General features: G+C 48.4%; 2 protein-coding genes across 5 annotated transcripts in view; both read left to right on the forward strand.

Annotated features, from left to right (window-relative positions):
* The window catches only part of Glul (glutamate-ammonia ligase), a 66,055-nt gene that overhangs the window by 43,626 nt on the left and 7,369 nt on the right, over positions 1 to 15,060 (forward strand). The window contains exon 1 of one of the 4 annotated variants that reach the window (NM_017073.4): positions 12,941 to 13,059. The exons of 1 other annotated variant lie outside the window; for it this stretch is intronic. Coding sequence is in view for 1 of the 3 variants with exons in the window: in XM_039090367.2 (XP_038946295.1) it covers positions 14,049 to 14,137 (89 nt within the window). In the remaining 2 variants the exon portion in view is untranslated. Of the gene's footprint in view, positions 1 to 12,940; positions 13,060 to 13,410; positions 13,433 to 13,723; positions 14,138 to 15,060 lie in introns of those variants that run through there. 2 more of the 4 variants (XM_039090368.2, XM_039090367.2) reach the window with 2 other exon arrangements.
* Teddm1a (transmembrane epididymal protein 1A) lies at positions 4,764 to 6,066 on the forward strand. Its single transcript, NM_001039915.3, has one exon. The coding sequence runs from the start codon at positions 4,809 to 4,811 to the stop codon at positions 5,724 to 5,726; it is 918 nt and encodes a 305-aa protein (NP_001035004.2). The 5' UTR covers positions 4,764 to 4,808; the 3' UTR covers positions 5,727 to 6,066.

The raw sequence follows: 15,060 nt of genomic DNA on the forward strand, positions 1-15,060 counted from the left end.
CTCTCTGGCCATCACATAAACCTAGCCTGGTGGTGCATGCCTGCAATCCCAGAACACGGGAGAGGACCAGAAGGATCAGAAGTTCAAGGCCTGTTGTTGGTTAGACTTGGATTTGAGGCAAGCCTGGGCTACATGGGACCCTATTCCCACAGGCCCTGGCCTGGCCTTAAAGGTATTCAGAACAAGAGTTCTGTGCTTCTTCCACGGTGAACACAAGAACTGAAGAGAGCCAAGGAGTCCCCTCCCTCCCCTGGTTAATTTCAGATGTGTCACTATTGCTTTTCCCTTTGAATGGCCTCCTTCTGAGCACTCAACTCTGCCTTGCTTGGTATTTCCCATAATTCACCCAAAGGAGAAGTCACTGCTTACCTCTACATAGCAACTCCCATACCTCCTTCGCTTCCACTTCACAGAAAATGAAGTCCAATCTACCTCCACCACCTCCTCTATCTCCTCCTCCTCCTCTTCCTTCACCTCCTCTTTCTCTTCCTCCACCTCCTCCTCCTCCACCTCCTCCTCCTCCCCCTCCACCACCACCCCCTTTTCCATCTCAGCACTTGGAAGGCAGAGGCAGGCAGATCTCTGAGTTCAAGGCTAGCCTGGTCTATATGTTGAGTTCCAGGCTAGCCAGAGCTACACAGTAGGACCCTGACAGATATATAAGAGAGAGCTAATAGTAGAATCCAAATTCTAACCTCCAGACAAATATACAGATTCATCTTCTGCTTGCTTGTCACCTCATTGGTGACAATAGTCACAGAGATTGTAAGGTTGCAGGTGATTTTTATTTCTTGAAAGGAAAATAAGTAAAGTTTATTGAGAAGCAACAGTTCCCTGTAATCAGGAGGGGAGCTGGAAACAAAAGAGTTACCCGGTGGGCGATTTACAGCGTTCCTTTGCTTGTGTAGTTTCCCTGATTTTCCTACAGTGATTGAGTGCTAAGCAATTTTAAACTCAAATAAGGTGGGTCCATTTAGAAGGCAGAATGAAGCACTATTTTTCTATTTGTCTTCACACCCATTTCCCCAACTTACCAAAATATCTCGGCAGCCAGAGGCGATCTGAATGACTGGCATCTTTAAGGGCAGAAGGAGATGTTTCCGTTTCCTGACATCAAGCCACACTGAGAAAGAACAGAATACAGAGACCCTGTCTTGCAAGGGCTGATTTTAGGATTTTCTTTTTCAACATTGAGTAGACCGACAGCCCCTAGTCGGTTTTAAATCACAAGATCATATAATGATACCTACAGTGCACTTGGTAGCTCTGATGTCGTTCTGTGGTGCGTGTGGCGCGTGTGGGTATATACGTAGCTACATGTGCCCAGGTGTATGTGAAGGCCATATTGGGTGTTGCTCCTTAGGCACTGTCTGGAGCCATCATAGGAGAAGCTAATACCTAGCAGGTGATCTTCCTGAGATGAGTCCTCCTTAGGTTAAAATCCATGGTGGATTTGCTCCAGTAGGCAAGGCCCAGGAGAAATTCATTTTGGGAAAGATTCCTTCTATTAATACGTGTCTCATGTTATTATTAAATATGTAACTATCACCAGGTATTAGTAACTATCACCACCCTTTTGAGCAGAATTACAAAGATGGACTATCTTGTAGAGACGCTGTATAGACAAACAGATAACGCGCCTATAGAATTCCTGATTTGATTCAAATAATTTTAGACATGGTCTTCGTTGCTAGAAAGATGCAATAAGGGGTTGGGGATTTAGCTCAGTGGTAGAGAGCTTGCCTAGCAAGCGCAAGGCCCTGGGTTTGGTCCCCAGCTCCGAAAAAACCAAAAAACAAAAAACAAAACACAAAAATAAAAAAAGAAAGATGCAATAAGGTTAGAATCAAGAAGAGAATGTGCCCACTCCTTGTAATAATAAGTAAATGCTACATAGTAAGGAATACAGTGAGCTTTCATAATTGCACTAAAAAGAGAAATAGACTTGGGACAATTTTGTGTTCAAGGAAAAACATTTAGGTCTAAGGATAGTCCTAGGTGTGTACTGTGATAGGGCAAGGCCATGTAAAAACTGTTGCTTTCGACTTAGAGTGAGCGTGTTATAACAATGAAACACGGCTTTGAACTTAATATCAATATCCTTCTGTGTGACATTTTCTCTCTGAGGTAATTTTCTAGAGAACTTTTTCCTCTAAGAAGTTATAAAATGACCAGAGAAAAGAAATAAAGTGGTTGGTTGTTGGTTAAATGGTTTGCTTGGGGAGCTTTGCCCCATCCATCCATCCATCTATCCATCCATCCATCCATCCATCCATCCATCCATCCATCCATCCATCCGCCCGCCTGTTTGTCCCTATGTTTGTGTGTAGGGTATATGTGTCTGTATGAAAGCATGCATGAATACTTGTGGAGTTGATTGTGACAGTCAGGCCTGGCCAGAGTGTGGGTGTATGAGTGTATACGTATACGTATATGTATAAGTATACGTATACGTGCCTGTGCATGTTTTCCTGTACAGAGCATCTTAATTCTTTTCCTTTCCTTCCTCTCTGGCTCACAAAGACTTAACCAGCCAAGCCGGTGAAGAGCTTCTGACTGCTTGACCAGAAAAAGGAGCACCGGCAATAAATCTCTTCACTTACCCCCTGCTGTCTTATGAGGAGGTGCTAAACAGTTTCTGGCCTCAGCGGGACTCAGACAGGCAGATCAGTTACCTGAGCTAAGTGACTTAGACTTAAGGCAGGAAAATGTTTTAGTATTATACAGCAACCCTAAATATCTCAGAAGACCAAGCCTTACCCTGAAGATGCTCTTCCCCATCTGCTGCCTCAAGAGGCACCATCCTGCCTTTTTTCTTTTTCTTTCAGTTTTTATTTGTTATGCCTGCAGACCAGAAGAGGGCACCAGATCCCATTACAGGTTGTTGTGAGCCACCATGTGGTTGCTGGGAATTGAACTCAGGACCTTTGGAAGAGCAGTCAGTGCTCTTAACCACTGAGCCACCTCTCCAGCCCCCATCTTGTTCTTTGAGGCAGGCTGTCTTATTGTTCTGAAGCTCACTAAGTCGGATAGGCTGACTGACCATCGGTCCCCCGGGATCTGCTGTCTCTGCTTCTGAAGTATTTACATGTACTAAACCATCATGCAAACATTTTTTTTCATGGGTTCTGCGGATTGAACTCAGGTTCTCATGCTTGGGTGGCAAGCACCTCACCAACTGAACTGTCCCCTCAGCCCTGTGTTCTGTAGGCTAGGGTCACACGTGCAGTGAGAGGTTTATCAGGATGTGATTCCACCAGAAGTTAAGGAACACCCTATTTGGATAGGAATTGAGGACTCAGGCGGGTGCTGTGTTGAGTGTAAACGTCCTTCCTCCCTACCTGGGTACTGTTATCGTACAGGGGTGGTGGCCTCCGCTTTACAGTGGCTGGTAGTTTGAAGGTAAATGACTATGTGGAAGACTGATGTCAGCCTGGTTCATGATCTGGTTGAATTTCCTTTTCACTCAGGATACAAAGTCTCCCTAGAAAACTCCTATTCCATGCACCCTCTGCAGTGAAGCCAGGGCTTTATGCACATACTTCTAATCTCCTGCACTTTGTTCTCCACAATCCCCTCTGACCATGCTCACTGACCATTAACCAGTATCGGAGAGAAATGAGGCAGGTGAACTGTTTCCCAGTACACGCCAAATGGCTAATTCTAGCTTGCTGGGGTCACTCCTGCTGATATTATCCACATTTTAGGGACAATCTCTAACTTCTCATATTCTAACTAGATTATGGAAGCAGAGGGATTCAGGATGATATAGGAAGTAGATGTCTTCCTAAAGGGCAGACTTTGCATATTTGTGGAAGCTGGTGAGGAAGCCTAGGGAAGGGTGTTGCTGCCGTGCTGTGTGGTGGGCCTGTGGTAATTTCAAGATCAACTGGAGCCAGCACCTGCCTCTCGCCACGTCACCCCTCAAGGGAAGGCAGACAGTAGGAGAATCAAGGGGAGCTCCAGGTCCACCTGCTCACCACCCCTGGAAGTAACCTAACAGGTGAATAATAAAGTGGGGGTGGCAGTGGTGCCTGGCACCGTGCTCTGTCAGTGTGCTTGGGTCACTGTCTGCTCTTGCCTTCTTCAGACTTGTGAGAACTCCACCTGTAGCCGACCTTCTCTTGGAGCCGTGTGGGGAAGGGAATCCTGGGAAACTTCATTCAAGCTTGGTTTCGCCGCCACCTCTGTACTCTGCAGGTTTGCCTTCTGACCATAAAGACGGTGATGGTTTGGTGGTAGTCAGAGAGGGGTGGAGGAGGGTGGAAGAGGAGGAGAGGGAACTCTCTAGGTGATCTTCAAGGTAATGTCTACTACAGAAGGCTAGAAAAACCAGGTAGGTGCTGTTATATGTCTCTTATCTAAATGTTTCTGTGTTTGTGCCGGTAACAAAGGCATCCTCCTTTACAAGTAGACCAAACTTAGGTCTGAGAACTACTAGCCGGCACTTGGGAGTATAATCGAGCACAGGTTTTCTCTGTGCAACCCGCCCCACCATTTCCTTCCTCTCCTTCCCACTGAGCACCTGACAGGATGAGAGGAAGGAAACCTGAGCCAGGGACAAGCATGAGCCAAAGGTGCTCAGGAGATACGGAGAAGCCCCCCAAGAACCCACTCAGTTCCCAGCGCACCAGAGTAGAACAGGACAAGAAGGCCACATCCCTGCCAACTGTGTAGGCTTATCTCAAGACACATTTCCCCTCTGTGGCGAGCAGTGGGTGAAGTGAGGTGATAAAACTAAGTGGACGACAATTCTTCCCAAAGCCCAGAACTTGGAGCGTTTACCTGAGTTTTACACTAAGAGCTCAATGGGAGACTTTATTGGCCATATATCTCCAGGTTTGTTTCTGGTCTTCTATGGTCTGTATCAAGCAATAATAGTCTCCAGAGCTCTGATACTCAACGACTCTCTCCTGTATCCTTCCTACCTTTCCAAGAATAAGGGGAAATGGGCCAGGCTGTGGCAAATAGCTCATGCAGGCTGGTTGAAGGTTGTGAGTGGCTCCCTCTTGATAGTTTATGAGCTCAACTGTGTTGATGAAGGGCTGACATTTATGACCAAAATGATACCACCAAGGTTTATGTACCCCAAGGAGTGGCAGCACCTCACCATGTTCATCCTCCTCACCCTTGATGGCTGTGTGGAAGTGGTGAGCAGGAGTGTGCTGAGGCAGAGGTTGGTGCTTCTAGAAAGAGGCGCCACGGTGCTGGGTGTCTACGTGCTTCTGCTGCTGCTGGTGTCCCACGTTAAAGACTCATCTGGGGTGGAGCTGCAGGTTCACTCTCTCCTCATCTTGGTGGTATTCCTGCTGATGCTGGTGTTGACCGCCGAGCTGTGGGCTCCTGAGATGGTCCACCTCTGGGTGATAGAGACCTTTCTGTTCCTGACGATGGGCTCATGGCTGATGCAGGCAGCCTTCATCCTGTTTAGACCAGTCTCCGGCTTCCCGTGGGAGGATGATGACATCAGTGACATCATGTTTGTCACCACGTTCTTCTGCTGGCACGTGATGATCAACGCCTTATGCATGCTGGGAATCTATGGCATCTCTTCCTTTTGGCACCGTTGTTACAGACCCGGCTTGATGCCGATGGGGTCCAAGGAAGTGCTGTATCACAAGAGCTCTGAAGGAACCTTCTACAAGCTGCTGCAGAAGGCAGAGCAGCAGGACAGAGATGACCAGGCTCCTCTCCTTTCAAAGAGCTCTCCCTGTGACAGAGCCTAGAATACCATGCCATCTTCCTCCTGTGGGCTCTCCTGGGCACTTGCAATGTACCTTTTGCTCCCCGGTGAAGGTAATGGCCCTGGAGGATGGTAGTTGGTTCCCTGTCAGCCATTGCACTCCCTGTCTCTGAGCCTGCAGTTAATGCTAAGGAGAAGAGGCCCCAGAATGATGGGACTTAAGAAGAGGATGGGAAGACTGGGGGATAGGTTCACACACAAGCAAAACCGGTGGTGGAGGGTGTGTGTGAAGCAGAATGGTGTTGGAGAGAGGAGCCCAGAATTCTGTACTCAGAGCTGTTTCTCTGAATGCTTCACCTGAGGGAATAAAGATTCCTCACAGCTCAAAACTGGAATAGGTTGTCTCATTCTGATAAAGTAGATTGATTCTTTGTATTGTTTTGTTTTTGACACAGGATCTCATGACATTGCCCTGCCTGGCCTGGAACTCAATATATGTAGACCAGGCAGGCCTCAAGTTCAGAGATCTGCCTGCCTCTGCTTCCTGAGCGCTGGTATTAAAGGTGGATATGATACAGGGATTAGAGCTCTGTTGACAGAATGCTTGCCTAGCATGTACATAGTCCTGGGTTCAATTCCCAGCACCACAAAAAAAGCATACGTACAATCCTTGCCAGCTAGACAGAGGCAGGAGGATCAAGAAAGAGTTCAGAATCATACTTGGTTGCATATTGGATCCGAGATCAGCTGGGGTAAATCCTATATTTCAGAAATAAGTAAATTTCACCTTTCCTTTTTTACTGCCTCTTCCCTGATCTTTAATGATAGGCTTCATTTCAAATTTTACGTAGTCATTTAAAAATAATATAATAATCACATAAATTTACATTATCCAATATTTTATAGAATTCCCATGCTTGGTGCCTTCCCGACGCTGTGTTTTAGTATATATACTCTAGCAAAAGCTTTCTTTACCCCCTTACACGCGGAACTTATCCTTGGGTTTTGCAACTTTTCCTCTTCGAATTCCCACACGCCATTCTATAGTCTCCATTTTGTCTTTCACTCGTCACACAGACTGTAACCTTCTGCCGCCGAGGCAGTGAGCACCCACGAGGCAGGTTTCTCAGAGAGCTCAAATGGAATTTGTTCTAGCACTGGGGCACTTGCAGGAACTCAATGTTATTTTCCCTAAACAGCTGACACGTCTGACTTTGTCCTGGTTTTGAAATAATTTCCCTTGGGGACTTCTTCTTTCCCTGATACGTAGGTTTCAGAGTAAGGGCTTTGCTGTATCCAAGTTACACAATTCCTCTCGTGTATTCCAACTGTATGGCAGCTCCTGATTAGTAAAGGCTCATCTAGTTCCACTTTCCACCCCCACCCATCCTTCCTTCTCATTGTGTTACACAACAGGTAAGGGGCTCTGCCAATCTCTGGGCAGTTTCAACCCTCCTGAAGTCTGAGGTCATCATCTTTGTCCTTGGGGAGAGTAAAGACACAGAATGTGTTCCTAAGTTGTTTAGTCTTAGGAACTAAGTTTCGTTGCTAGTAGAGGTGCTTTGGTTGTGTTGTTCAGTACTAAGGCGAGACCCAAGCCTGCTAGCGCTCGCCCACAGAGCCACACTCCTGCCTTTGCTATTTTTGCTGTAATCGTATGGATTTCTCTAAGGAAACTCTAGAAAACCTGCTGTTGTGGGTCCACTTGCTGGAGGCCAGAGATAAGCCAGCGATTTAAGCCTCGTGTCCGACTCAGGTCTGACAGTGTCACCCAGGCTACAGAGTGAGTAATATAATAATAAGAGTATCAGTCCCTCCCTAATGGTGATGAAGGAAGTTATCCTCAAGATTAAGCAAGGTCTCAGGGGAAGAAGAGCAGAGGGAGAGTGGGTGAGGCCAACCAGAGATCCTGGTAGAGGAAAAGTGGCACAGTGTAAATACCTGAGACACCCCTAAAGGACAAGTTACGTTAGACTTTCTGCCCAGCTCCCATCCCCCTAAGAATAAAGTCTGGCGTACTCTCGACTGTTGGCTTGGCTTATGTTTCTGGGCTCAAATCCAAGTGAGGGCTGAGGATAAGGCTTGTTTAGGATCAAGCCTTTGACTCCTTTTTCCCTTTCTTTATCCTTCATTCCTAGACTGGTCTCAGTCAGTTTTTCAGAGTTCTTTTCTGTCCACCTTCCTTGCACGATGATGTGGGGTGAGAAGCAAGCCGAGTTGGCTGCCCATTTCTGGGCATCTGAAAACTAAATTTTATGACAAATGTCCAGTAATCAGGCAGTGATATGAATATAATATCTCTCAAACAGCCAACGTAGGCAAAGCACTTGGGCACTATTAATTTATCATATATAATAAAGAGGCAAGGGTCGGGGGTTTGGCTCAGTGGTAGAGCACTTGCCTAGCAAGCGCAAGGCCCTGGGTTCGGTCCCCAGCTCCGAAAAAAAAGAAAAAAGAAAAAAAAAAAAAGTCCTGAGTTCAATTTCCAGCAACCACATGGTGGTTCACAACCATCTGTAATGGGATCCGATGCCCTCTTCTGGTGTGTCTGAAAAGAGTGACGGTGTACTCACATACATAAAAGAGGCAAAAAAAAAAAAAAAAAAAAACCAACAACAACAAAAAAACCCCTTCACGCTCAAGCCTTCTGGGGAGACGTTTGAAATTCTCACAAGCTACCACCAGAGGGCACTATGTCACCATAGCTCTGTCCCAGCACTACGTCCCCCCCAGCCCCAGTAAACAAGCCATTCAAAAAAAACAGTTTGAAAAGGAAGATATGGGGGAAGAGAGAAAAAGTCCAGGAGCAGGCTAAATGTTGCCCAAGAATCCAAAATACATACCATAGGGCTGTGTGTTTCCAGTTAAAAATTGACAAACATGAAATCAACAGAGATCCAAACCAGCTAATGGGGTCAGGGGTGAGGGATAAAAGGCCATGTGCGGGTCCAGCTGTGGACTCCTTTGAGAAAAGCACCAGCTAAAGGACACATTTCAACCCAAGAAATGTTTCTACCACGGGCCAACTCCCCTAAAATTTCAAGGAGGCTCCAATAAGGCTCTAAACCATCTAGGTGCTCTCTGGTTAACAAAAACAGAGCTGTATGTACACTAAGAAATAAAAGCAAAAATGTGTGGGCCAGTGAGATGGCTCAGTGGATAAAGGCATCAATCACTGTGCAAACCTGACAAGCTTAGTCCCGGAATCCATGGCGGGAGGAGAAAACTGACTCCTGAAAGCTGTGCCCTGATGTCACATGCCATCAGACATGTGTGCCCCTTTGTCACACACACAGTAAATCAATTAAGTTAATTAGTGTCCGACTATTGTAAGTGAAAACTTACTCAAAAGTCATCGTTTCTCTAAGCCGGGTGGTGGTGGCGGTGGTGGCTCAACTCAAGTTGTGTACCTCTCGAAGTCTCGAGAGGACGCCCGCTTTCCCACGCTCTGACAGATGAACTTGGTTCTTCCCAAACCCTTCACAGGCCTTCCTAGCAGAGGCAAGCTTTGAGGTAGAGCTCAAACAGACCCAAACCTTCCACTAATGTACAGGTTGAGAAATGGGGTGCTCCCTCTGTGTGATTATCTTCACTGAGCATTGACCAAACCCAAATCTGGTGAGACAGTTGACACTCCAACTTTGAATGTCTTTTCCCAGACTGAAGGGTATCTAGACTGAGTGGTTGAGCCGTGTAAAGGAAACTCCATCTCCAGCCTGATCTTCGGCCATCAAATTCATGGGCAAGCTGGTCCTTCCTTCTTTCAGAGTGAAGTTAAAATGGCTGACTTAATACAGCTTTCCCCACCGACTCCCAGTGATCTCCCTTTCTCCTTTCTTTTTTTTTTTTTTTTTTTTTTTTTTTTTTTTTTTTTTGCTCAGCTTAAACATCTGCTATGCTATGCTCTATTCTTTTGGCCAGATCTAATTTGGGTTTATAAAGAACCAAACAAGTTACCTTTGGGGTTGGGTTTTTTGGGTGACTGCCACTTGAGTCCCCACTGTGTCTCTTTAAAGTTTTCACAGACTACTCACTAATATCAGCCGCATGGGCGGCAGACTCCACTCCCAGCAGCGTGCTACGGTGGAAGTTTTGGGTTCAGTGGAGCCAATATCCCAAACTTTGCATCATGGGTGCAAGGTAAACCGTGCAAGCTGTCCTCTTAGGACACTAGGTTAAGAGCTTCGGAGCTGCAGAGAAAGAACGTGTGAGAGGGCAGGACAGCCTGCTCAAGACAAAGCCATCAGTTTAGGCAGCGACGCACCACTGATGGAACAGGCTTCATTCTGGGCTGCTTCTGCAAATTTGATCCAAGCTCTTTCCCTGCTATATTGCTCTCCCAGTCCACCCACCTTCAGGGCGAGAGGAACTCAATTCAGTGAGAAGCTCAACTTCAAAGCACTTGTCATCAGAAGCCCATTAGCCTGGATACTGTGTGGGCCTAGACTGAAAGTTCACAGGTTCAATTACCCTGCCGCCCTTTACGGAGGGGGCAGAAAATGGAGGCGGTGGCCATTTAGGGGAGAAGAAAGGACGCAGAGAGACATATCAAAGTCGAAGTGGAGGGACAGGCTGTTCTTTTAACTTCTCTAAGAGTACAGGTGGCTTTTGAGAGGGCACACCGGTTAAAGGACTCTTCTGCCACCGTACATTCAAAGTTCCCCGGTCCAGTCCTTGGACTTGTCTGGGGTCCTGCTTTGGTTGTTTGAAACACATGTGGGGCTGACCAAGGGGGCAAAGCTTCTTGTTTACCCCTGAAAGTCAGTGGTCACATGAGATGTTCCTGGTCACATGGAAGGATCAAAGCAAGCCTGCTTCTATTCTTGGAAACAGAGCAAATGTTCTCTTGATGCTGCCGCTGTTTCTGTGTGGTCAATTTGTGTTTATCGAACACTCAGTCTGGAAACTGTTTGGGGGCGGGGTGGGGTATAGGAGAATAAGCAGCAAAAGAGGTTAACGTGTCTAGGAAGGGAAGCCAGCACTCCCGTGGCGGAAATGCAAGAAACCCAGGAAAAACAACACATTTGCTCAGGGTTTTCACCTTTTCTACTGAGATTCCCCTGGCCTCATTCTGGACCCTGGTGAAGACTGCTGAAGGCTACTCTGTTTGATATCTTGAAGCTGCCATCTGAAACTCACTGTCTTCTCACATGAGAACACCATCTCTCCCTGCTGATGATGCCTTTCCCAACCCCCAAGCTGAAGAGTTAAAAGAAATGGGAAGACAGTTGACCCCATTGCTGGGTCTACCCCTTACTTCCTTAAGTAAAAAATAGTGGCGCAGTGTGATACGGAGGCAGGAAGCTGCATTTCAGGAGTGGGCATGGCAGGGCCAGTGCCACGGCTCAGTTGAGGGCCCCCGAGTCCATTCCCAGCAACCATGTAAAAAGTCAGCCGCAATGCAGGTAACGTATTCAAGCTCTGGAATAATCCCTGGGATTCACAGGACAGCCAGTCTAATAAGTTGGGTCGATGAAAGACCCTGTCTCAAAAAAAAAGTGGAGAGTGACAGGGTGACAGAAGACGACACCCTAAAGTCAGCCTCTGACCTCTATGTACATGGATGCAACAAGTAACACACATACACAGAGAGAGACTAACCATGGAAAGAAATGATCCAGTCTCTCCAGCTTATACTGCCCTGTGAGGTGACAGTGTTTTCCTAATACTCTTCATGGTCCAGTTCCCACTGCTACAAATGCTAAGAGAGCTTGGGTAGTTATTAATTTGGCTATTAATCAAGGTGGCAAGAGGTGAGGTACGAATCTGGACTTGGGTTTGCCTGATGTGAAACCCCGCTGCCGAACGCCGTGCGAGTAGAACGCTTCACACAGCTGAATAGGACACTGGATTTGCAAGGTGTCTTTCTGGTCCAAAGCATACCAAAAAGCCCGTTTGAGGTGGATGCAGCTTCTGTGAGCCACAGTGTTAGACACACTTAGGGGAGTTGACAGAGGTTGACTTAAGAGGCCGAGCTATGTGTGTGTGGTCACAGGCAACATTTCTTTTTCATATTTGTGGTGCAAAACATAACCAGAAGAACAAACTCCATCCCTTCCTCTTCCAAAGGCACCAAGAGCATGGATTTCTGGTGTTAGAAAATCTCCATCTCAAACACCAGGGCTCCTGAAAACATATAATAAAGACCGGACATGAGGTAGATTTCATGTACTAGACACAGATTGCTCAGAACGTGGCATTAATAATATATGGGCCACGTCTATTTTTACAGGTAATTTCTGTGCACATTTTCAGTTTGTCTCATAGTGTTTACACATTATCTCAGCCAACACTGCAGGGTTAAGAAAGGAAAGAGAAACTCATTCCCCCCCCCCCCGCCCCGCTCCCCACATACTTAAAAACAAACAAGAAGCAAAAGCAGGGATTTCTTTCTTCCCTTGCTTTCTTATTGTTTGTTGAGACACGTTTTCTCTGTGAAACCCTGGCTGTCCTGGAACTCCCTCTGTAGACCAGACTGGCCCCGAACTCCGGAGATCCACCAGCCTCTGACTCCTGAGTGCTAGTACTAAAGGTATGTGCCACCACCACTCTTTAGCACACGGTCTGCATCCTGACTTCAAGTCTGGTGGACCGCTTTGAAAGTCCTTCCATCTGCTTTATTTTGCAGATCTAAGGAACTCGGGCACTGAGAGGCTCAGAGACTTGCGAGACACACAAGGCAACGTCAGTCAGTCTACGGTCCTCAAAAATCCTCTTTATAGAAACGTCACACTTGTGTTTAAACCGTGAAATCACAGCCTGATCACATCCCCCAAACCCAGTCAGGAAGCCAGGAAGATGGGGTCCTCCAGGTTCCGGGAATCCTGTCTGTCTCTGGCTCGCTCAACAAAGGGTAAAATTCTCTTCTGGGGTTCTGGATTTTCACCGACAGATCTCTCCGAAAACCTCTGTACTGTTAAGGTAGCAAAGGACCAAGGCCAAATGACGCTGAGACAGTCTCAGCCTGGGTCCGAGGGTCCAGAGGTCGCTAAAGAACGCGTGCTGCAAAGGCGCACAGCACCTTCGGCCCCGGCCCCCCAGCCGCCGCTGCCTCCCCTCCCCCATTCCCCTTTCTCTTTCTTTCTTCTGGGTCGCTCGCCCCACCCCGCGGTTCCTCACGGCTCCTGGGCCAATGGTCTCAGGGCCCCGGTGCACAGCAACTGATGGGCACGGGGTTCCAGGCCTAGGCCAGCCAATCAGGGCGCCTGGGGGCGGGCACAAGCTGCCAATAAAAAGTACTGAGCAGCCCGCAACCCTGCACAGCCGAGAATGGGAGTAGGGCGGAGTGTTTGAGCAGCACACCCATTTCCTCTCCGCTCTTCGTCTCGTTCTCGTGGCCTGTCCACCCATCCATCATCCTGCCGGCCACCGCTCTGGTAAGCGCACGGAGGGTCCAGGGGTGCACAGCCACCCGGGCTGTGGCGTCGCACTCTACATCCCAGCTCCAGTCTGTTGCTGCTTGGCGCGGGATGCAGCGTTCGTGCCTCCCGCGTGCTTGTAGCGTGCGGCTCGGGCCGGCTCTGTTTGGCGTTCCTAGGGCGCGCTGTGAGCCAGGCTCCGGGAAGGGCGGGGTTGCGGGTTGTTATGATCTGTTTTTTACTTGAGGCGGGAGGCGCCGCCCCGGAGGCGGGCGTCCTGGGTTGGCTACCAAGCCGAGATCCGGGGCGACTCGGTGGTCCCAGCGGGAGTGCGCTCTTCTTGCCTTAAGTGGGCGCCGGCGCCTTGATCCTCTCTGGGCGGCGCGATTGGGTGAGTTGTCACGCTGTGGGTGGTCTGGTTGAGGCTGGTGGTCGTTAGCTTTGGTGGCACCACTCGCCAGCACGCAACGCCTTTACCGTATGACCGAACAATGGAGAGCCGGGACCCCGGAGTGGCCGGAGGGCTCTGCAGTGGAGAGGCGGGGCCGGGCGGAGGCAGCAGCAGCACGCTGTGCCTCCCGCCGTCGCTCCACTCTCGCCGTCCGGCCTCTGTCCTCGCCGGGGTATGGCCCCTTGGGAGAGGCCTTGAGATCTGCGGGGGTCCGAGAGTCGGGGCGCCGACTTTCCGGTTATTTTAGTGGGAAGGGCTGCTTCTCAAAGTGGATTACCCCAACTCCTCCGGGGGCGGGAAGCGGGGATCCTCCCCCAACCGCAAATACTCAAAGAAAGCACCGGCTGAAGACATAGACGATGGAGAGTCTCGGTTCTCAGAGTCCCCTTCTAATACCTTCGGCTTCGTTGCCTACTCTGTGAACAACGGGGAGAAGTCGAGGGCTAAGGTTAAATCCCACCAGCCTACTTATTCCAGCACCTCCCACTCCGAACGATCTGGGTCCCCCATCCCATCGCCCTCACCCAGAAAGCAGCGTTGCTTAGACCAGCGAGAAATGGAGCTGGAGGAGAGGAACGAACACTACTCTAAAAAGAGGAGGATTAGAGAGTACAACCTCAATGTATTTGATTCACATTGGCTGGGGTGAGTAAAAAGGCAGGGAGAAGGACCCGGGTGCATCTGGCAACAAGCAGAAACTACTCAGAATCTTAAGAACCCGTTCCACTTTGCACCACAGGGACACTAGTTGGTGCTAGGTACACTAGGCTGCTGGTACCCAACTGGTTTCCAGGAACAGAGGAGGAACCCAGGTTCACCTAAAGATTGTTAAATGCTGGATGTGTAAGCCACAGGAGAGGCAAGCCGAGAGAGAATTGGGTGGTGTAAGTTGAAGCCATCTGGAATTACAGTCCAGGCCTCGGAGTGGTGTAGGTAGAGGTTCTGGTTCTGTGTAGAAATCCACCGCAGAGATTCATCTGTTCCCCAGGGAAAGGGTTAGGCTTTTGGAGGGAGAAGCACTTGTTTTCACTTGGGCAAACATGGACAGTTGCCCGTAGAAACTTTGCCACTGTACTTCAGAAAGTTGCCCAAGTCGCTGGGAGGAGAACAATATGTTCCCTTTCCATCTATCCTGGGTGATTAGGGAGGGGGATGTTTCCTCTTGGGTTGAGGCTGGTTTTGCAGGCTCTGATTCATAGAGGATCTTGTCCCCTGCTCCTGTGACTTGTAATCTTGTGCCCCCGGGGTCTTTATTAGAGGTGGGATTTTTTTCTACTCACCAGAAAATATCATCTGGTGGGATCTTCTCAAATACTGTAATTTTCGCATTGAAATCTGTCTCTGGAGGAAGGACTTTTCATCCCAGTAATGAAGTCAGCCATTGAGGCCTGGTGTAGAGGGGAATACCTTTAATCCCAGTTCTCAGGAGACCGGTAGATTGTCTGATTTCAGGAAATCTTGGTCTTCATAATGAGTACCAGGACAGAGAGGGCTTGTAGAGAATTCCGTCCCCCCCCCCCCAAAATCAGCAGTGTACTCGTTCAAGTATGGCTTTTACTTTTCACCAC

Source organism: Rattus norvegicus, chromosome 13, assembly GCF_036323735.1.
Source record: "Rattus norvegicus strain BN/NHsdMcwi chromosome 13, GRCr8, whole genome shotgun sequence".
In the NCBI taxonomy this organism is placed as follows: domain Eukaryota; kingdom Metazoa; phylum Chordata; class Mammalia; order Rodentia; family Muridae; genus Rattus; species Rattus norvegicus.

Excerpts from the sequence above, each read along its gene's own strand:
- Teddm1a (NM_001039915.3), top strand. The coding sequence starts at position 4,809 with ATGGGAGACTTTATTGGCCATATATCTCCAGGTTTGTTTCTGGTCTTC.